The sequence below is a fragment of the Astyanax mexicanus genome, chromosome 12 (assembly GCF_023375975.1).
Source record: "Astyanax mexicanus isolate ESR-SI-001 chromosome 12, AstMex3_surface, whole genome shotgun sequence".
In the NCBI taxonomy this organism is placed as follows: Eukaryota; Metazoa; Chordata; class Actinopteri; order Characiformes; family Acestrorhamphidae; genus Astyanax; species Astyanax mexicanus.
Genome location: NC_064419.1, coordinates 39107885 through 39129421, shown reverse-complemented (window position 1 = coordinate 39129421; position 21537 = coordinate 39107885). Strand labels below are relative to the sequence as shown.

The 21537-nt window shown below is 38.3% G+C and overlaps 1 protein-coding gene across 3 annotated transcripts in view; it reads left to right on the top strand.

The window, feature by feature from the left end:
- The window catches only part of dock8 (dedicator of cytokinesis 8), a 103525-nt gene that overhangs the window by 17254 nt on the left and 64734 nt on the right, over positions 1–21537 (top strand). For 2 of the 3 annotated variants that reach the window (XM_022671085.2, XM_007231854.4), the window contains exons 2-5: positions 5121–5232; positions 17812–17987; positions 19255–19326; positions 19449–19557. In XM_022671085.2, the coding sequence (XP_022526806.2) occupies positions 5121–5232; positions 17812–17987; positions 19255–19326; positions 19449–19557 (469 nt within the window). Of the gene's footprint in view, positions 1–5120; positions 5233–9226; positions 9322–17811; positions 17988–19254; positions 19327–19448; positions 19558–21537 lie in introns of those variants that run through there. The other variant, XM_007231856.4, reaches the window with a different exon arrangement.

The following is a 21537-nucleotide window of genomic DNA, read 5'->3' as shown; positions in this document are numbered from 1 at the left end:
ATGATTTAACAAGATGTCATGCAAGATTAGTGAATTATTGTAGTTTTATACAATTTAGAGGAGAAGGAGGACCATGAAACTTTAATAGACTCTATTGTTATGGCTATTGAATGTTCACAACCATCATTAGTATAAGCCCCCGCCCTTCTCTTAACTTCTCTCCTTTTTACCTCCTAGCAACCACTGGCTTCACTAAGCAGCTGCCTAACATAGTAAAAATGTTCAACTATTGTTGCCCACAAAGCTGGAGATGGCTATAATGTAAAGGGTCACAACAAAGCATTGTCAGATAGCTGTTACTCTAGTTCGTAATGTCATCAGAAAATGGGACTTTGCAGCTCTGAGTGGTCCAGTGGACTAATCTACTGTTATTATGATCCAAGGGTTGATGGTTCCAATGCTGGATCATGCTGGTTGTCATCAGCAGCCGGAGTGTGAGGGAACACAGTTACCATGCTCTTTTTAATGGCATTTCCTAATATGACGTTGGCCAGCCCTAGTGTCTGGGGCATTGGTAGTGATGTTGGGAGTTAATATAAATTGGGATGTATGTCTTTATCTGTGACCTTGTTGCATTGTACATTTAGTGTCTCTCATTCTTTTCATATTTGTTTTGTTATCTTGCTGTACTTGAAGTAACTTTGGGAAGGAGAGTAACATAATTTCAATCCTCTGTATATCCTGTACATATGCAGTATTGACAAGAAAACTACTTGACTTGACTTGTAATTTCCAAAACTAAGTAAAATTAGAAATAAATATTCAAAGAAAAAAATATAATTTAAAAGGCAAGTGCCAACCATTATTTGTTTGGAAAAGACCTTCGGGAAGATTTAGCAGTCTATATTTTTTGCTTTCAACTTTGTCTCTGTCTAGGTAAAAAAGGTCTTTGTCTTACCGAATTTATTGAAAGCCTTTTTAAATTGTTGACTTTAAATTTAATAAGATATGGCATCATAGGAGCTCATAACAAAGAATTTTGCACAGAGTTCCAGTCATTCACTCTAGAAGAGAGCCATTAGCTTCCTTGCTAGTGCAGACTCGTAGCGCTTGACTAGCACCACAAGAAAAGTGATTAGTGGCTCAGCGTTCCCCACAGCAGACAATGCAAGTAAATGGGTGTAATTTATTAGACTTGGGGGAACCTTTTTGCCAGTGACCCAGTTTTTGTGCAGGGCTTTAGACCACTCCTGCACAATAGCGCAGTGTTGTGGTGAAGAACTGAAGGCTGTTAGTGAGGAGTGCGCTGCGAGGCGACTAATTTAGCTGCTCTGTGTGACAGAGCCAAGAGGAAAACAGACAGCATTGTGGAGTTGAGCTGGCAGTGATGCTGGGGGAATATGAATGAAGTGGATTAGGTGTGAAAAAGCCCTAATTCAATTGAGTTACTGTTTAGTTGCATTAGGTGATGAATGTGAATCATGACTGTAGCTTGTAGCGTAGTTTTTGGTATTCAGTAAAGACAAACTGTAATGAAGTAAAAGTACCTTTATTTGCTAAAATTCTACTCAAGTAAAATTAAAAGTACCCATCTAAAAATCTACTGGAGTAAAAGTAAAAAAGTACTCAATTTAAAATGTACTTTGATTAAAAGTGACATAGTTACTTTAAATTATTTGATGTAAAAAAGTACAACAAATCATAAGTTAAATTGTTTTTAATTAACTATTATTTCACATAATAATTTGGACCTTTCAGGCAGTATTTGTTCAGACCACCCCATAAAACTTTTTCAAGAACAAGTGGCATAGGTTTCTATGATCCATCCGGTGGGGCAGGCATATTTTGTATTGCATGAGGACGTTATTGCCTCGTTATTTCACACGCGAGTATCCATGCGCCGGCGCATCCGCGTCAATTAATTTTTTTTTTAATTCAGACAATTGTTTTTTTCCCAGCATTTTATTTTTTACTCAATATTTTTCAATGGAGCAAAGTAGATTACTTGTGTCAAAATGTACTTGAGTAAAAGTAAAATGACCTTTTTTAAAAACTTAAAAATTTAATTTAAAATTTAAAAATTACAAATTACTCATAAAATCTACTCAATTACAGTAACTTGAGTAAATGTAATGCATTACTTTCCACCTCTGCCAATACAAATTTTAAATTAATAGGGTTAGTATTTATTGAGCTACACATACAAAATTAGCTATAATCCATCCCAACATATTGGGGGATAGGTCTTGTGATACGATTGTCCATGGTATAGTATCTGTGTCTTCAATGCAAGCGCTTGAGATGGCTGCAGTATATGGACGAGCATTGTCCTGTTGGAATAGCACAACGGGGCCACTGGTTGCAGGACCTCAGTAATGTTTCCATTTTTTCATTTTTCTTTCTATAAGGTGCACTCCTTTTTTTAATTAATTACATTTTTTTGTTTTCATTTTTTGGAAAATCGTCAGTGCACCTTATAATCCAGTGCGTTTTATGTATAAGAAGCAGTAAAGCCACTCCACTAAAGTACAGTGTTATACAGAAGTTTCAGTTTAGTTCTCCAGCAATCAGGCTGGGGCAGTATTAGCATTAGCAGCTAACTCTATTTTGAGGTTAATATTAGCCTGCTACTAACCCCCGGCAAGCATTATTAAAGTAGCATTAGCTGCTAACCGTGCTAAGTACTAGCTCTTTCACCATTTAGAAGTGAGTATTATCAGACTGTAGCCTGCTGCTAACCCTGGCCAGGACTGTCGAGCGATATTTACTAGCGCCAATCATGGCTAGCGCTAGCAGTTAGCCGGAAATCTGGAAATCTACGCTTACTATAAATAAGTGGAAGCATGTGACTGTGCTGTGTAGATTAACATCCAGCGCTTGTTTTTGACCTTAAAAGAAAATGTTTTTTTAAGAATTTTTATAGAAACTTTAGCTTACTTAGCTTAGCTTTACTTAACTTAGTTATCTCCCAACCACCACCACCCAGCAGTGAGACCTGCTGAATTAGAAAGGAAACATGGCAACACCTCTGTTCCTTATGAGTGTCACATAATGCGCCTTATAATCCTGTGTGCCTTTTGTATGAAAATAGACCAGAGAATAGACCTTTATTTATAGTGCGCCTTCTAATCTTGTGCGCGCTATAGTCCATAAAATACGCTAACCGTTTCGCTGTTCTGCTGTTTTGTTGGGATACAAATACAGGTGTGTTATTTTCCTGCCAGTAAAACAGAGCATTTAAGAAATAGCTTTATATAGTTTCAGATATTATGTTTATGCTCCATTGTAAAACTGTTTCACTCTGCAGACTCTAAACTAAATACTTGCATTTACCATTTAAGAACTCTCCATTGTGCTGTGGACTGGATAGTTAATGTCCTTTATTATTGCCCTCAGGTTACTAGAAGACACCCTGAACAATGTGGTTAAAACAAGATCGCGGAACTGGATTCTGATTAAAATAGCTGATACCCGATGCATTTCAACATGCTCAGATCAACCCTAATCCTGATCCAATGGAATTTAACCAGAAAATCCAATGTAATTTTATACTAACGTTTAGTTTTGTATGTAATCCATCAGGTCATATGAGGTTATTCAAATATCGGCTACGATCTAACTCTTTCTTTTTCTTTCATTTAATTTTGCCTAAAAAGCAGAAAAGCACAGGTGTTCAGAAACACAAACACACAGTTTCTTCAGCTGCTCTGAAAATGTTTTTATTGTGTTGTGTTGATCTTCACCTTCCTGCCAGGATGCAACCATACAATGGCTTTCTTTCATACAGTTTTTTGTCCTAAAGTTTGTAGACACCTTCTGATCCACTTTCATTCTTCTGAAATCCATATAAGTAGTGGGTATGACCTCCCTTTGCTGTTGTAACGTCTGGAAAGATTTACACAAGACGGATTTGAAGGCTTTAACCTCAGGTCTATAGATGAGTCATGTTTTGATGTTATAATGTTGGGTAATACATTCCTGATCACAAATGATACTCCAGCTAATCCCAAAGATTTTGGACTGGATTTGGAATGCTCAAACCTGGATAGGTTGTGAGGTGTTATCTTGTGAGTGAGGTTTGCCTCTGTGCTCATGGCAAGGTGATGTGAATTGTTGGATAGTGGGTGACAGATGTATAGACATGGCAAAAGGCATAGGGCTATTTATTGTTCTTTACTCGTGTTTTTTAGGATGTATTGCCCCTAGATGCTGGCAGCATAACAACTACGCACAACATTTTTCCCAAATTCCAAATAAAAATAATGCAAAGAAAGCAAGTTCATATTCGTAAAGTTTTAGGAGTTCAGAACGCAATATTTGGTGGAATAAAACTGTTTTTTAATCATAGTTTTAATGCATCTTGGTGTGTTCTCCTCCACCAGTCTTACACACTGCTTTTGGATAATTTTACACCACTCCTGTTGCAAAAATTCAAGCAGTTCAGCTTGGTTTGATGGCTTGTGATCATCCATCTTCCTCTTGATTATATTCCAGAGGTTTTCAATTTGGTAAAATCAAATTTGGTCACTTATGTTTTTCCAGAGCTGTATTAAGAAAATTGTAAGTGCTTAAAGAAGACTGATCTAATTGTACATGGCATTACAGAGAGTACAGCTTAATTACATCAATTGCAGTTTTTTGAATAGATGTCACTGTACTTAGTATAGGAAAGTGTTTGAATTGTAATTTTTAAAGATCTTTCACTAATTATGCATTTTGACTTTGACCACATGTAACTACAGTATATGTTATGCATCATAAACATTTCTTTAAACATTGTGATTTATTATTTTGATCACTTTCTGATTACAGGCTTATTAAATCATTGATGAAAAGGTACAAATATTAGTGTTATAAATTACTATGTAGAACTGCATCGGTTTGTTAATAAAGCTTTAGAAACGCTGCCCATCAGGGACATGCGAGGCTAAAGTGTGTCATAGGCTGTTGCTATTTACAGTTTCTTCTCTTTACTAGCTAAGGGAAGTGGACTACACACACACACAAACACGCACGCACACACACACACACACACACACACACACAAAGACACATGCTCAGAAACACCTGTCATCTGTGCAGATGCTTCTCCTGAACTAAACCTTTTTTTCTCTATTTTTCTCCCTCTATCTCTCTCTCTCTCTTTCTCTCTCTCTCCTGGTTTCTGGTGTGTGTCTCAGGCACTCGTCCGCTGAGATCCGGAAACACTTCACTTTGGGCTATGGAACTCCACAGAGCGGCCCGCACCACCACCAGAGCTCCAGCGTCTCTGGATCCTTCTGTTTCAGCATCGTGAGTGACGCTCTTTCACTTCCTGCTCGTACAGCGTGTCTCACATCAGTCTGTAACTCTCGGGATGTTGTATAAGCCACAATGGCAAAAAATGACTTATTGCTAACTTTCTAGATTAAATAAATAAATAAAAATTAATTAGTAATAAATTTAGTAATTAAAAGTTGTCACAATTGAAATGTATACAAGTAAAGACATTATTTTCCTCATCAATGATTTTAAAATATTGCATAAGCCTAGTATTTTAGACATATTTCCGATAATCAGCAAGACACTGGAAAACTGAACACCAATTAGATTAGATATTTAAAGTGATTTAACGTGACCAATTACTACAGTTACTTAAACTATAATAAAGTTGTTTACTAATAAATTATATTGCATATATTGCGTATTTAATATAGCCATTTTGATCCCAAAATAATGAATAATGTTAAAATATTAGTTAACCCACCACAAATATGTTTTTAATGTGTTTATTTGGACATTCACAGTTGAAATAATCAGCAATAAGCCAAACCCCTAAACTTAAAAAAAAACATTTTTATTAATTAGTAATTTAAAAATGATAAATGACTAAAATGTGTAAATGTTATTAGGTCAATATGTAATTTAAAATAATTACAGTTTAAATTTAGAATTTAATACCATTTATTATTTCCCAAAAGCATTAATAATGTTAACATATTACATAAACCACTTAAAATTTTTGTTTGTAATGTTTTAGATTTGAACAGGTTTCAGATAATTAATAGAAAGCTAACCAAGCCAACTACAGCTCTGGAAACAAATAAGAGACCACTTAAAAATGACGAGTTTTTATTTTACCAAATAAATAAAAAAATTCTGGAATATAATCGAGAGGAAGATGGATGATCACAAGCCATCAAACCAAGCTGAACTGCTTGAATATTTCTTAGCACCAGGAGTAACATAAAGTTATCCAAAGGATAGATTAAAAACCAGGGTTATTCCACCAAATATTGATTTCTGAAGTCTTAAAACTTTATGAATATGAACTTGTTTTCTTTGCATTATTTGAGGTCTGAAAGCTCTGCATCTTTTTTCTTATTCCAGCCATTTCTCATTTTCTGCAAATAAATGCTCTAAACGACAACATTTTTTTTGGAATTTGGGAGAAATGTTGTTCGTAGTTTATACAGTAAAACAACATATATCTATAAATAGCAAAATCAGAGAAACTGATTCAGAAAAGTGCTCTCTTAATTTTATTTTTATTTTTAGTAATAACTAATTACATAGCTATAATATCGAGTTACTTAAATTAATAAAAATATAGTTTTGTTTAGTAACTACAGTTTAAGTGTATCATGACATTATTCTGCTTCAGATCATTAATAATGCTGTACATAATTTGAAAATTTAATGGTATAACATTATTATTTTGATACATTATTGTTCGTTAATTCTGTACGTAAAGCAAACACAATAATTAATATTAGAATTAATTCTAAACCTTTGACCTCTAGTGTCTGTGTGTGTGTGTGTGTGCGCACTGGGTTAAGTGTGAGTATTCGTCTGTTGTGAAAACAGAGGGAGACAAATGCAGAGAAAGAAAGTATGTGTGTGTTTTGGTGTGTGTGTGTGTGTGTGTGTGTATGTGCACATGTGCCTGCACAGGTCTGCGTGTCTGCATGTGTGTGTATGTGTGTATTTGTAAAGAAAAGCTGCAGAGCATGGCATGTGTGAAGGGCATGCATGTGTATCAGTGTGGTTCATGTGTGTGTGTGTGTGTGTGTGTGTGTATGTGTGTGTGTGTGGTTAATCTCTAACCTGCTTCTGATCCCTCTTTGATGGAAGTGGGTCAGGGCCCAGCCCACCAGAGAGCTCCAGCTGCCAGTTAACCTGCAGATTACACACACACACACACACACACACAGATCTTTCATATCTGTGGATTTGGGATGTTGGAGGCTTTTGAATAACATAATCCCCCCTATGATATTTTTGTCACATGAGCGTTAGTGTGTGTGTGTGTGTGTGTGTGTGTGATAATGATGAAAGTCTGGAGTGACAGTAGATTAATGACACTAGATATACTGTACATCTCCAGAGTTATCTCTGATATTACTGTGTGTTGTAATGTGTTGTATACAGTGAGGGTAGGGAGATAAAGAGTGTGTATGTGGGTGTGGAAACATCACATGCTCTGCTTTGTGGTTAGTTTGCCTTTGTTTTGACTATGAGTGCACGATATGGCAAAAACGTGATACCTGATGACATCATCATAATGACGCTGATGATACACATTTTGTGCATCTTTGCTTTTGGAAGCAGAAAAATAAATGATATACCCTAAAAGCATCATTAGCATTGTCTGTTTGTTTGGGGAGCCCACTCCTGGTCCTGGAGATCTACTAACTTTCAGAGCTTCAGCCTTGATTCATGATGTGTGTAATCTACCTGGAGAACATTAAGGTCAGGTTGGGGTGTATGATAGTAACAATCAATCTGACATGCAATAACACTGTGTGATATCCCATATTACAATATGAAATGAGATGAAGATGCTAAAAGTTTTTTTTCTGCACTTGGCTTTGCTGTGCTCATTTTTCCAAAGATAAGACAGCCTCACTCCTTAGTTTGCCTCACTCTACCTTTCTCTGCCTCTTTTTTACCTTACTCTGCCTCACTTTATCTCACTGTGCCTCACTCTACTTTACTCTGCTTTACTCTACCTTCCTTTGCCTCTTTTACCTTACTCTGGCTCGCTCAATCTCAATCTGCCTTACTCTACATTCCTCTGCCTCTTTCTACCCTTCTCTGGCTCGCTCTATCTCTCTCTGCCTTACTCTACCCTTCTCTGGCTCGCTCTATCTCACTCTGCCTCACTCTACCCTTCTCTGGCTGGCTCTATCTCGCTCTGCCTCTTTCTACCCTTCTCTGGCTCGCTATATCTCAATCTGCCTCACTCTTCCCTTCTCTGGCTCGCTCTACGTCACTCCGCCTCACTCTACCTCACTGTGCCTCACTCTACCTTTCTCTGCCTCTTTTTACCTTGCTCTGGCTCACTCTATCTCACTGTACCTTACTTTACTTTGCCTCACTCTACCTTACTTTGTATCACTTTAACTTACTTTGCCTCTCTCTTCCTTACTCTGCCTCTTTTACCTTACTCTGGCTCGCTCTACCCCACTCTGCCTTAGTCTACCTTAATCTGCCTCACTCTACCTTTCTCTGCCTCTTTTTACCTTACCCTGCCTCACTTTATTTTGCCTCACTCAACCTTTCTCTGCCTCTTTCTACCTCACTCTGCCTCTCTCTGCCTTGCTCTGCCTTTCTCTACCTTGCTCTGCCTCCTTCTACCTCCATTTAACACGCTGTACCTCACGCTGTTACCTTACTCCACCTCCCTCTGCTTTGCTCTACCTTAAAGTACCTAGCTCAACCTTACTCTGTCTCTTACTTTTAACTCACTCTGCATTGCTGTACTTCACTCTGCCTCGCTTCGCCTCCAGCCCCATTGTGTGGTGAGTATACAGTCTGCAGCATCAGGAGCTCCCTCTATTGCTGCACGTGGGTAATGCAGTTTGACACAACGTTATTGCAGCTCTTTTGATACATTTATTGTGAAATCTCAAAATACATAAAAGCAACAATGATACAAATCGAATTTATCTTCCAACCCCAGGACCAGGTGTGTTGTATCTGACCACTCTCTTAAAACGAATCATGGCTGCAATATTTCAAAACAGTGATAATCATTATTCATTACTCACTTCTGGTGCTGACTGTGTAGTTTTTAATGGTCTGTGGGAACAATGGAAATGGGTCACTTCTTGCAATGCCGACCAATAGAGCTGCAGTTTTCTCCACTATCTAAAGGCACCCACAGGACGTGTCTGCCACCCACTGGATTATCTGCCTTATCTGCCTTTTCACCAGAATTGACAAAGGAAGTTGTGGTGACATCACATCCTCCTGTCAGAAGTCTTAACCACATGGTGTGTCTCTTTGCGGCTTGAGCTCACATAGAGGAAGAGTTGTGTAGAAACAAGCAAGCAAGGTTTTTATTTCCGGGCAACGCCATTTTGTCACTTCACCTCCCGCTGGCCGTGAAAACACAGGGTGAGTCTGTTTTTTTTATTAATGCGGTTTGTATGTATATATTTATATACCTGCTGTGCTTTTTTTGTACAGTGATGGATGCAGAGTAATACAGCTTGGTCTAAGTGTGAGCAAGGCTTTCAGTAGACAGTTGAGAGGAAAAATATGAATGTCTTGATGGTAACTGGAAAGCAACAGGAAATTGGGTTGCTTTGTAACATCAACAGTAGGTTGGTGGGTTTCGGTTGAGATGGATGAGGTGGGATCCATCACTGCATGTTAATGCTGCTTGGACTTTCCATGGTGGTGATATATAATGTGCTCAGTAAAAGACATGTAGGCCTAATTACTCTAGGGGTTCACTAGGGCTGCACAATATATGCTTTTAGCATCACCATCGTAATGTATGTTTGCATAGTAGTCACATCACAGAACATGCAGTGTCACACAAGTCAAATTAAACCATACACATCATGCATTTTCACTTGATGCACACGAAAATTCACACTGTTGATTGAAAGCAGTCTATTTCGTGTTTGTTTTGCTTTTTACTTATTATTTACTTCTAAATATTTGTTTGCAGATTATATGCATGCACAAAATATGCAGCACATTTTATATTTTGCTACACTTTTATTATTTTATACAAAAGCAGAGTTTTGGTCCCCCATCTCTAGTGGCAGGTTATATTTGTCCAGTATAATTTATTTTGATGTAATCTTGGATACACAGAGTGCTTTATTAGTATAATGACAAACTGGATCATTGATTTCTCGAGAATGTAATAAACATATCCGTAGGCTTTAACATTGCAATATATTATATATCGCAGAACAACAAAATATGGCAATTTCAGCTTTTTAGCCAGAATTTTGCAGTCTTTCTCAGATTAATGGGTCTCTGTAACTCAAAAAAACAGATTTGTCAGGAATCAGACTTTGTGTGCTTTTATAATAAAAAGTCTAAACACAAGTTTTCTTACATTTTGCATTCTTTTTTCTCCATTGAATAAATTAAATAGCCTAAATGAATCCTTTAGGGAAACACACGTTTCCATTTGGGACAGAATATGCAAATGTTCTTATTGTGCAGCAGTTATTACTGTTTATTATGTTTTGGTTGTTAAATGTATCTTGGTGCACAAAACAATCATGCCAATATTGACCACAGTATTAAAGGTTTGATGGATTATGGCTGAACATGGATGCCACAATGTAAAGTATTGGGAAGGGGTGGGACAAAATATTGATACAGCGAAATATTATATTGTTTTTCTTTGCAATGCATTGCGTTAAATATCGATATTCTTTCATGCATTCATTTCATTTTCTTTCTGTTTATTTATTGTTTTTCCTGTTGGCTTATGTTGCACAGTTTGAAAAAAAGTTAGTGTAGCGTATTTTAACTTAGACCTTTTAACAGCAACAAATAATTTGGTTGCCAAATATTTAGTTCAATCCTACTTTTGGACCACAACAATTAAGACTCCAGACTGTGTGAGATCCAGTGGTTTGTTGTTTTATTAAAACAGATATGAAGAAGCGCTTCAAAGTCACACTGCATTGTCCTGTAGGTGTAGGACTCTGTATATATTTGCTGCTTTGTAGATAAACTGTATTCACAGATCAGACAGATTTTAATAGATTGTGGGATCTGCTGAAAGGGAACTGTCTGGGCTGCTTTTCTCTGCTCTCAGAAGTAAAGAAAAGAGAGAGAAAACACCCTCAGGCATGTGGCACACTAGATTGTGTGTTGATGTTTCTTTGATCAATGCCATATTGTGCACATTTCCACGTTTTTTCAGATATGCAGATAGAGTTGTCTTTAACATCAACATCGGTTGGAGACTGACTGCAGGCACATTTACTTGCTGTCTAAGATTACAGAAACTGTTGGAGCAGAACATTGTGTAAGAGATACGGCCTGAACAGACCTCGAGCATGAACAGGATTATGCAACTTATCAGTTTAATCTTTGACACTCTCTCTGTATCTTTTAAAATCATGCTTAAAGCTATAGCACTTCTTTACTTTTTTCCATATCTAAAATATAGTCAGTCAGCAAAGCCAGTCTATAGTTTTGCACTGGGCTTGTGTATAGATGCATGATGATATCAGAATCACATTAAATTGCTTCAGATTATAAGGTGCACTATCAATAAATGCCTATTTTCTGGTCTATTGTCATACATAAGGTGCATTATGCAACACTAGTAAGGAACAGGGGTGTCGCCATATTTCCCTTCTAATTCAGCAGGTCTCGCTGCTGGGTAGTGGTGGTTGGGTAACTAAAGTAAAGCTAAGCTAAGAAAACTAAACTGTAATTCTTTAAAAAAAAAAAAAGTATATATATTTTAAAATCAAACGAGCGCTGGATGTTAATCTACACTGATTTCTCTCCTGAAAACTGTTTATTTGGGTGAGTACAGCACTTCTGTTTATTTACATTAAGCTTAGATTCGTCCCACGTACCTTGTTTTAACACGGTAAACTCTCAGGGTACAGGACGATAATACTCACCTCTGAACGGCAAAAGAGATAGCGCTTAGTGCAGTTAGCAGCTAATGCTGCTCCAGCAGTGCTAGCTAGACTTAGCAGCAGGCTACAGACCGATATATTCTCACCTGTGAATCACGAAACAGCTAGCGCTTAGTGCGGTTAGCGGCTAATGCTAATACTGCTACAGCCTCCTCAGTGCTGGAGAACTTAACTAAAACACCTTTATAACGCTGTCCTTCAGCAGAGTGGCTTTACTGCTCCTTACAACCAAATTAGTAGAATTCATATATAAGGCGCACCAGATATTTATATTATTTGTTTGTCGCACACAGTGTGCATGTAAAACAGATGCAAAGACCCTTGGCCACTTCATGATTTTCTGATTAATGCCTGGATTATATCCTGAGAAGATTTTAACCACATGGATTTACATTTGGTAGTCAAATGTGTTTCTGGTCAGTGGTCAGGCAGTCCAGTCCATCCAGGTAAATACAAGTAAAATATGCAATTTTGCTCATTGCACAACTATTATCACTGGTGTTTCAGTTGAATTGGGAGGAGCTGTGTTTACACTGGGAGGAGTTGTGGGTGTGGTGTGAATCTAGAAGAGACAGATGAGTTTACACTGCTGTTACACATGGATCAGATGCGTTTCACATCACCTCCTAAAGGAGTTTGAGTGATCAGATGGATTTGTATCTGTTGGGTACATTTACTTTTGCATTTTTTAAAACGACTGGGCCGTTGCTGTTTGGATTTATTGTAATGTTAGTGTGTTACTGAGCCAATAAACACTTACTTCACAGATAAAACACTTATTCTTTACTGAAATTCCCACAGGTGCCTAAAACATTTGCACAATACATTATATGCACTTTACACACTCAAAGAGAAAGGCATGCCTGGTTTAAAATAACAGAAAATCTATGGTAACTCAGATAGCCACTCTGTGCAATAATAAACCTTACATTTTCTTCAGTCAAGAACAGAAAGTATAGTCTGTTTTAGTGAATGTTGATTTCTCCTGGGAGTGAAATTAGTGTTCATTACATAATATTCTCTAAACAGATGGTAGAATTGGAATTTGTCACCACCTCCTTTATACTATAGACCCAACTGCCTTGTGCCTGCAGCCCATGCTGGTTGAGGTGGTGAAATGGTGTAGGCATTGTTTTCTTGGCAGACTTTTGGCCTCAAAAGTCAATCATTGCTTGAATTGCTTGAAAAAACTATTTAAGTGCTAACCATGCACATTAATTCATGGCCAAAATTTATCCCAAAATCACCTCAAACTTGTTTAATGAGCGTGAATATTCTAAATGTTATGAATCCAGTACAACAGTTTTGGAATTTTGCAGTATGAAAGTACTTGTGTGATACAGTTATGGCAAAACTACAATTTAAAAATATTTATTGAACAATGAAAACGTTCAGCATCTCATCTGGTTGTGAGTTGATGATAACAAACACATTGTTTGGTAAGAATTGTTCTGTCTTTTCACTGATTTGACCAAATAATTTGGTTGCCAAATATTTAGTGCAACCCTATTTTGGAAACACTAAGTCAATAATTGCTTAAATTGTTTGAACAGACTATTTAAGTGCTAACCTTGCTCAAACCTTCATGGCCAAAATTAACCCAAAATCACATTAAACTGGTTTCATGAACATGAATGTTGTAAATGTTCTGAATCTAGTAGAACAGATTGGAATGTGAATCTGAATAATATGCAGGAATTGCGTGATACAGTTATGGCAACATGTACCAGAATCGCAAGGGAAATTTTCCAATATCTTGGAAACAAAAATGTCACGAAGGCTTGAGGCTGAAAACAGACACTGCAGTGGTCTTTGTTTTTGTTTCCTGGGGGATCGTTCAGGCTCCCATTAGGATCACTTTGTGCTTTTGCACGTGTGTGTGCTGCAAATTATTGCTGTTCAGGCGCTCATCGACACGCCTGGAACTGTCTGGACACAGTCATGACAGAACATGCCCATCCTCTGTTGTTGATGTATGGTAATAGTTGGATATTACTGAAGGCAATGCATACTTTCTGCTGCACTGTTTAAGCAGTTGCTGGCAGCAATGAAAAGTCTTCGTTATGTCGTGTCCATACCAGCCCTGTATTTCACTGAACCTCTCTATGTTTCCAAATCCGCTTTTAGCAGTTTTATTTAGTGTTAGTTAGTGTTAGCTCTGTGTTGCACCATGGATTTGAAAAGGGATGTCCTGATCAGGTTATTTTGCCCCATCTAGCTGATCCTGAGTCTCTAAATGCTCTGAATAAAATAATACCGGTTTGATCTAATCCAAACTTTGTGTTTGTTCCAGTTCCTTTAAAACAATGCAGTCAAGTGGTGCAGGAAAAAATCGATTCCTAACATTGAACGATTCAGAATCGATTCTCATTTTCAAAAAATGTTTTTTTTTGCGGGTGCAGCTACTGTTGCGCGGAGCTTTTTAACTGTCTCGCAGAGCTTTTTACCTGTACTGCGGAGCTTTTTAACTGTACCGCGGAGCTTTTTAACTGTACCGCGGAGCTTTTTAACTGTACCGCGGAGCTCAGCTACTGTACTGCGGAGCTCAGCTACTGTACCATGGAGCTTTTTAACTGTACCGCGGAGCTTTGTAACTGTACCGCGGAGCTTTTTAACTGTACCGCAGAGCTTTTTAACTGTGCCGCGGAGCTTTTTAACTTTCTCGCTGAGCTTTTTAACTGTACCGCGGAGCTTTTTAACTGTACCGCGGAGCTTTTTAACTTTCTCGCTGAGCTTTTTAGCTGTACCGCGGAGCTTTTTAACTGTACCGCAGAGCTTTTTAACTTTCTCGCAGAGCTTTTTAACTGTACCGTGGAGCTTTTTAACTGTGCCGCGGAGCTTTTTAACTGTCTCGCGGAGCTTTTTAACTTTACCTTAGAGCTTTTTAACTGTCTCGCGGAGCTTTTTAACTGTACCGCGGAGCTTTTTAACTGTGCCGTGGAGCTTTTTAACTGTACCGTGGAGCTTTTTAACTGTCTCACGGAGCTTAGTTACTGTCTTGCGGAGCTTTTTAAACTGTCTTGCGGAGCTTTTTAACTGTCACGCGGAGCTTTTTAACTGTCCCGCGGAGCCTTTTAACTGTCGCGCGGAGGCTTTTAACTGTACCGCGTAGCTCAGCTACTGTCGCGTGGAGTTTTTTAACTGTACTGCGGAGCTCAGCTAATGTCCTGCGGAGCTCTTTAACAGTTAAAGAGCTCCGCAGGACAGTAGATAAACTCCGCGAGACAGTTTAAAAGCTCCACGCGACAGTTGGTGAGCTTCGCGGTGCAGTAGGGTGAGTGTTGCGAGACAGCAGCAACACGACAGGGTGTGTGTGTGTATAGTGGAACACACTCTGGACTAGTAGGTAAAAGTGCTGTAATTTGGGTTTGTACAGGGTGTGTGTATTAGCGTTAGTTAGTGTTGTAGTACCAAGATCGGTCTCAAGACCAAAAATGAGTGGTCTCAGACTCGGGGTGAGGTGGACTCGGAGAATGTGGATGAGACTGGCTGAGTATACTGCATGTTGTGTGTGTTAGCTTGGAGCCAATAGCATTCTTATTTGATTGTGGTTAGTGTGTAAAGAAGACTCCAGAAGAAGAACTGAGCCAAGCCAAATGAACTAATGTTAATTAAAAAAGAAAACTTTTAAGATTATCCAGTAAATCAGCGGTGTGGCACACCAAACACACATTTGTGTATGTCTGCCTGGTGTTTATGAGTGTTTTTTATACTGCTAAGAAACGACCCTGAACAAATCATAGTCTGAAACTGAATCAAAACAAAATGATCCGCTCTGTTTCAATTCTAGGAAACAACCACTAATCATGACTAGCAGTCACAGCGACACCATACAAATCTCCAAAAGTCAGTATGAAACAAAAACAAACAATACTCATGATTCAAGTTCATCTAAATGCTGATTATGAACACAGATAATAACCACTGAATATAGGAAACTTTATATTCTGGGTAAAGTTAGACAGAAAAAGCAATACTGGGCAAGGTTACAGAAAGGCTCAGTTTAGACAGATTTCCAGACTGAGCCCAGAGGCCTAGACTTTTAAAGAAGGACAGTAGTCTTTTAATGATAGTTTGCCTCCCCACGTGGCATTATATCTAATCCTTCAGAATATTTTCTCTTCAGATAATTGAAAATTCCTTTAATCTCACTAATACATTATCAAGAAAATGCCTTATGGGCACAAACATAGTAGAACACTGAATGACCTTGCTGAACTTGAGTCACTATAAGAGGCTTTTAAGCCAAACAAGGCTGACAAGCAGACAGTGGACTGATATGAAGTTTCTTCAAAACTAATGATGACTTTTAGTAGTCCGAGTGAAAACCAAGTCAAGTCTAAGACCAAGACCAGATTAGGGTTTAAAAATAAAAATTCTAATTCCATTCCTTTTTTTTATTCGAAAATGTAAAAAAAAGTATCACAATTAGCCCTCAAACAGCTCATCGCTAAGGTTAGCTAGCTTGTCACTAATGCATTCAAGGATTCAAGGATACTTTATTGTCAATCGCATCCAGTGATGGTAGAAACGGCGTTGAAATAAATGGCGTTACTAACGCCGTTACTTTTGCTCAGTAATGAGTAATCAAACTAATTACTCTGACTGTAACTATAACGCGTTGCCATTTCCGACACCCCGTTACTGCACATTACTTTAGCTGCTCAATGAACTTTTTTTTTTTTTAACTTCGCTTAGCCCTGGTTAACCCCTCTCTTTCCGGTGAACTTGAGCTTCTGGCCACTGTGCCTGTAGGTTTTCTTTGTTTTTGCGTGGTGAAGAGAGGCACAATTGTGACGCTTTGCGTGCTCTAGTCAATTGAGTGATTGCCGTGGACAGTCAAGTTCCGATTTATGGACTTTAAGCTCTTTTTAGCTGCTCCGGTTTTTGTGGTGCTGCTGCTTTCTCTTTTGGTAAAGCTGTTTGATCCAGCTGTTAAACTGTTATATTAATACCATTTTAACGGTCATTAGATTGTTGTTTTTGTCCATTTTTTGTTTTGTTTATATATACATTTTTCCTTTGAGTGTGGTTTGGTTTGTTTAATTTCATCCCCAGACGCGTTTTTCCGTTTTCTTTCCGTTTTTTTCAGTATTACAAGTTTTAGTAATGTTCTTTGGTTGTGTGGAGAATTTCGTTTTTTTTTTTTTTTTGAAATTCGTTTATATTCAATTATATTTTTGTCAACATTTTGGGTTTATTTTCGTTTGTTATTTTTACTAATAATAATAGTAAATACATAATTGATTTTCTTTTGTTTCCTTTTTTTACGGGCGAATAACAAAAGTAATGCGATAGTTACTTTTACTGATAACTAGTTACTTTTATGGTGGAGTAACTCCATTAGTAGCTAGTAGTTACTTTTTTGGAGAAGTAACTAGTAACTACAACTAATTCTTTTTTCAAAGTAACGTGCCCAACACTGTTCGCATCACATGAGGTGGAACGAAATTGTAGTCTCAGGACCCAGTTTACACCCAAGAGCTGGTGTTAAAATCGATAACATAGATAAAATAAGATAACAAAATAAAAGAACACAATAAAAATCGAATAGAACAAAATACATAAAGATAAATACACAAACAAATTAATAGGGAGAGTTGGCAGGTGACAGCAACATGATGTCCAGAGTGCAAGTTTTGCTATAGCAGCATGATAATGTGATGTGAACCGGTAATCTAACTTAATCGAACTAAGCTCTCAACATGAATTAATGAATTATGTAAATATCTAGCATGCAAATGTACTAAAATACTGATAATAGTGCAATTTGCAATAGAGATTATGTACTAAAACATGCTAAAAAAGTGCCTATCTTTATAGATGTTACTGAAGGTTTTATTTGAAAGAGAATTATGGACATAAGCTCTCTCATCACACTATCACTGTCGTCCTCATTACTGTATGTACTGGTAAGTGGATGCATACAGAATGTGTGTGTGTAGTAATTGTGTGTCTGTGTGTGTTTCCTCAGCCTAATTCATATGACGCAGTGGAGCCGGTGGATGTGGAGGAGTTTCTGATGACGCAGCTGCGCAGCGGGGATGCCGAGCTCATGCAGGAGCTGGGAGAGTTCCCAGATGATGATCTGGATGTGGATCTGGTGGACAGGGAGTGCCGGACCATTCGCCACTCCGTCCCTGACGAGGGGTGGGTTCAGATTTACTGCATTATGAAGTTAGGAAAGTGTGGGTTTTCTTATGAAACGCATCTAAGTGAAATGTTTCATTGGAGATTTACAAATCCAAAGAACATTAAAACTAAAATCCACCATCTGCTGCTATAGAGATATAAAAATAAATATACAAATCATATGCAAATAATGATATGCTGTTATGGTATCCAATGTGAGGAAAGTGCAAATACAGCACAAGTAAACAATATAGCTGTTAATAGGTCCTATATTTATTTTTGTAGGTTTTACATTAGTCCTTTATAGTTCATAGCTAAAGACTGTAGTCCTTCTGTTTTTCTGCATACTCATATAATTTCCTTCTTTCATCCTGTTCTTTTACTGTTGTACTGGTATGAGTGGATCAAACACGGTACAGCAGTGCTGCTGAAGTTTTTATACAGTGTGTCCACTCAACTAGATACTCCTACCTACATGCTGTATCTTGTAGGTGTAAAATTTCACTTTAGTTCTCCAGCACTGCGACTAAAGCAGTACTAGCATTACCAGCTAACAGTGCTAAATGCTAGCTCTTTCACAGTTCAGAAGAAAAGTATATCAGACTGTAGCCAGACTTGAGTCAGACTGTAACAAGCTACCTGGCTCACCGGAACACTCAAAGTTCCTTAGTGTAGCGCTGTCGGGGGGTATTAGCCACTAACTAGCGCTAGCGGTTAGCTGCTATTGCTAATGCTGCTGCACCCAGCCGTATTGGAAATCTAAGCGTACTATAAATAAGCTGAAGTGCTTTACTCACACAAAAAAGTTTTTTTTTTTTTTTTAGAATTACAGTTTTGTTTACTTAGCTTAGCTTAGCTTTACAGGTCTCGCCTAAATTAGAAGGAACACATGGTGGCGGCACCTTTGTTCCTTACTAGTGTTGCATAAGGTGCCTCAGAAAATAGACATTTATTGTTAGTGTTCCTTATAATCTGGTAAAAGTTTTGACCCTTATATAAACAACTATTTTTCCTTATTTGTTTTTTTTATTTACAGTCACCTATCTTTATTGCAAACATGGTTCTGTGTGGAACCAAAAGTCTTTTTTCTATGATGTTGCTGAAAGAGTGCATGCTATAACCTTTTATAACCTCATACAGTGCACCTGTGTGGATACTGAACATGGTTAACTGGTTAGCGCCTAAAATTCTCAAGAACATGACCCAAAGCATTAAGCATGAAAGCAGACTGTCTGGAATATATGTACATATGTATATATTGGAGTGTGTTTGTGTTTGGTTTCAGGGTGGAACTGGATCCTCACGTAAGGGACTGTGTTAATGGTTACACTCAGCCTTGGCTGGTGGTCAGCAGAAGGTAAGCACATGCTTCATTAGGTTTAGGTGTGGAATTTAGTTATCATTGGAAATTATTGTCTGTGCCAGTTCTTTTCAGTCTGCTGAACCTGCTGATGTCTGTTCTGTTTGACTTCTGTCCAGATGTCAGGGGGATGGCTGGAGTGTGTACTCGGAGAAGTCAGGCTTTCTGAAACTGCTGCAGAAGCAGGTCTTTGAGACAGATGTGGAACCTGAAAAACAGGAACAGCCGGTACGGTGATCGCTGCTGTTGTTTTATACAGTATTTATACCCTGACATGCCCAGACTTATGGGATGGCAGTGTGTAAACTGATCATGAAATGTAACCTCAGGGAAGCTGTATTAGAACCTGTACAGATTTTGTGTTGCTATCTTGTGAGTGAGGTAAACACTGGCCAGCGTGCTCATGCAGTGCATCGTTAATGTGAATATATGGCTGCTGTTTTTGGGACAAGGGTACTTTTGCATCACCTGGCCTTTCCTAATGATGATTGTGAACAAGCTGTAACTCTAACCGGCTAATTAAGGTCTGAGTGATCCAATCCTTTTGGGTTCCTATACATTTGCAAGGTACTCCTTTACTTTTTTCACTCTAAAATTGAACAAAACCAAAATAATACAATCAGGGCAGGAATGTAGCATCAGAATTATCTCTGACTCTCTTCAAGATGTAGGCGCAATCTTTGAAACAGTGCGTTTTGCCTATAATAGCACATGGAGGGCCATAGCTGCTGGGGGATGGAGCTAGTGAACGATGGGCTCTGTCTATTGAGGGAATCAAGTTGATCAAGTTCAAATGCATTTTTAAGCAGTTAAGAGACAGATGAACTGGTTGCAGAGAATGACTCAGGAACGCCGATTATCCTGGTGGAATCCAGAGACCTGGATTCCAGATCCTCACACTTGTCACACGCCGCTAATCTGGTGATCTTTGCCATTAGGTAGTTTACCTTGGTTTGTAGATCCACTGTTTCATCTGGTCATGATAAAAAGGACTGCTCCGCTTCAGAAAACTTCTTTAGGTCTGAAAACACGGATCACAGTGCTGCATTATCTCGACACAGTTCAGCTTTTAACACCTGAAACTCCAACATTACGCTGGATCTGAGCTCCTTCAGAACATTTTCCTCCTTCACTGCCAGAATCACTTTAGATTTTAGTGTCGCAATATCCCGAAAAAGCAGAGCAGCACTATCTCCAGGTGGGTCTTCTGCCTCAGGAGACGGCGGGGACGCAGACTGGACTACAGGCCTAAGAAGGCTCTGTGATGGCCCCAGTGTTTTGCTAGACTTAGGAGGCACTGTAACAGCCAGAAACAAGTCCATAAGTAGAGACCAACTACCAACAACACACTTTCAACTAAACATTATGGTAAATTTGCCTTTAAATAATGAAAAAAGTGAACTCGCTCCAGAGGGAACTCTTACTTACGTCTGTTCCATGCAGCATCAGAACCGGAAGTTCAGAAATATCTAACAACACCAACTGTTGCCATTTTTAAGATGCGTAACGGTACAGACGTGAGTCAGACGCTCGCATTAAAAACCCAATATAGCTTTATTACAGGGCATGTAAACAAAGAGCTTAGACGTATAACAAGCGTGGGTCAAAACCATTACATTACATGCTTTTGTCCAAAGCGACTTACAATAGTGAAGTACAAAAGTAATAGAAGTTAAAGGTAAAAACATCTTTAGATAGGGCCTAAAGGAGGTCAAAGGGAAATAATGGGATAGAAGAGTAGAGAAGGGGAAGAAGGAAATGAGGTTAGAAGTAGTTATTGTGTTAGATGTGTTAAGAGAGTAAGTGCTCTTTGAAGAGCTCTGTCTTCAGGAGTTTATTAAAGATAGTGAGAGATTCTCCTGATCTGGTAGTGGAAGGTAGTTTGTTCTACCATTGGGGAACTCTGTATGAGAACAGTCTCGATTGCTTTGTGTGAATGTTTGAAAGATAATGAGGTGAAACACAAACCAAAAATTAAACCATTAGCCAAAAGCAGAAGTACAAACAGAGCAGAAGGGCAAGGCAAAAACATAGTCAAAAGAGCAAACACAGGTCATACACGGCAAGTACAAACAGAAAGAAAATCCTCAGTATATTGCTGTAAAACGGGAAAAACTTGGCAAAATACATGACAAACAGGATCCACACTAGCATGGAACAATGCAACGTAGACTTAATAATCATTCGGCCTTTCAGTGAAAAAGCAGA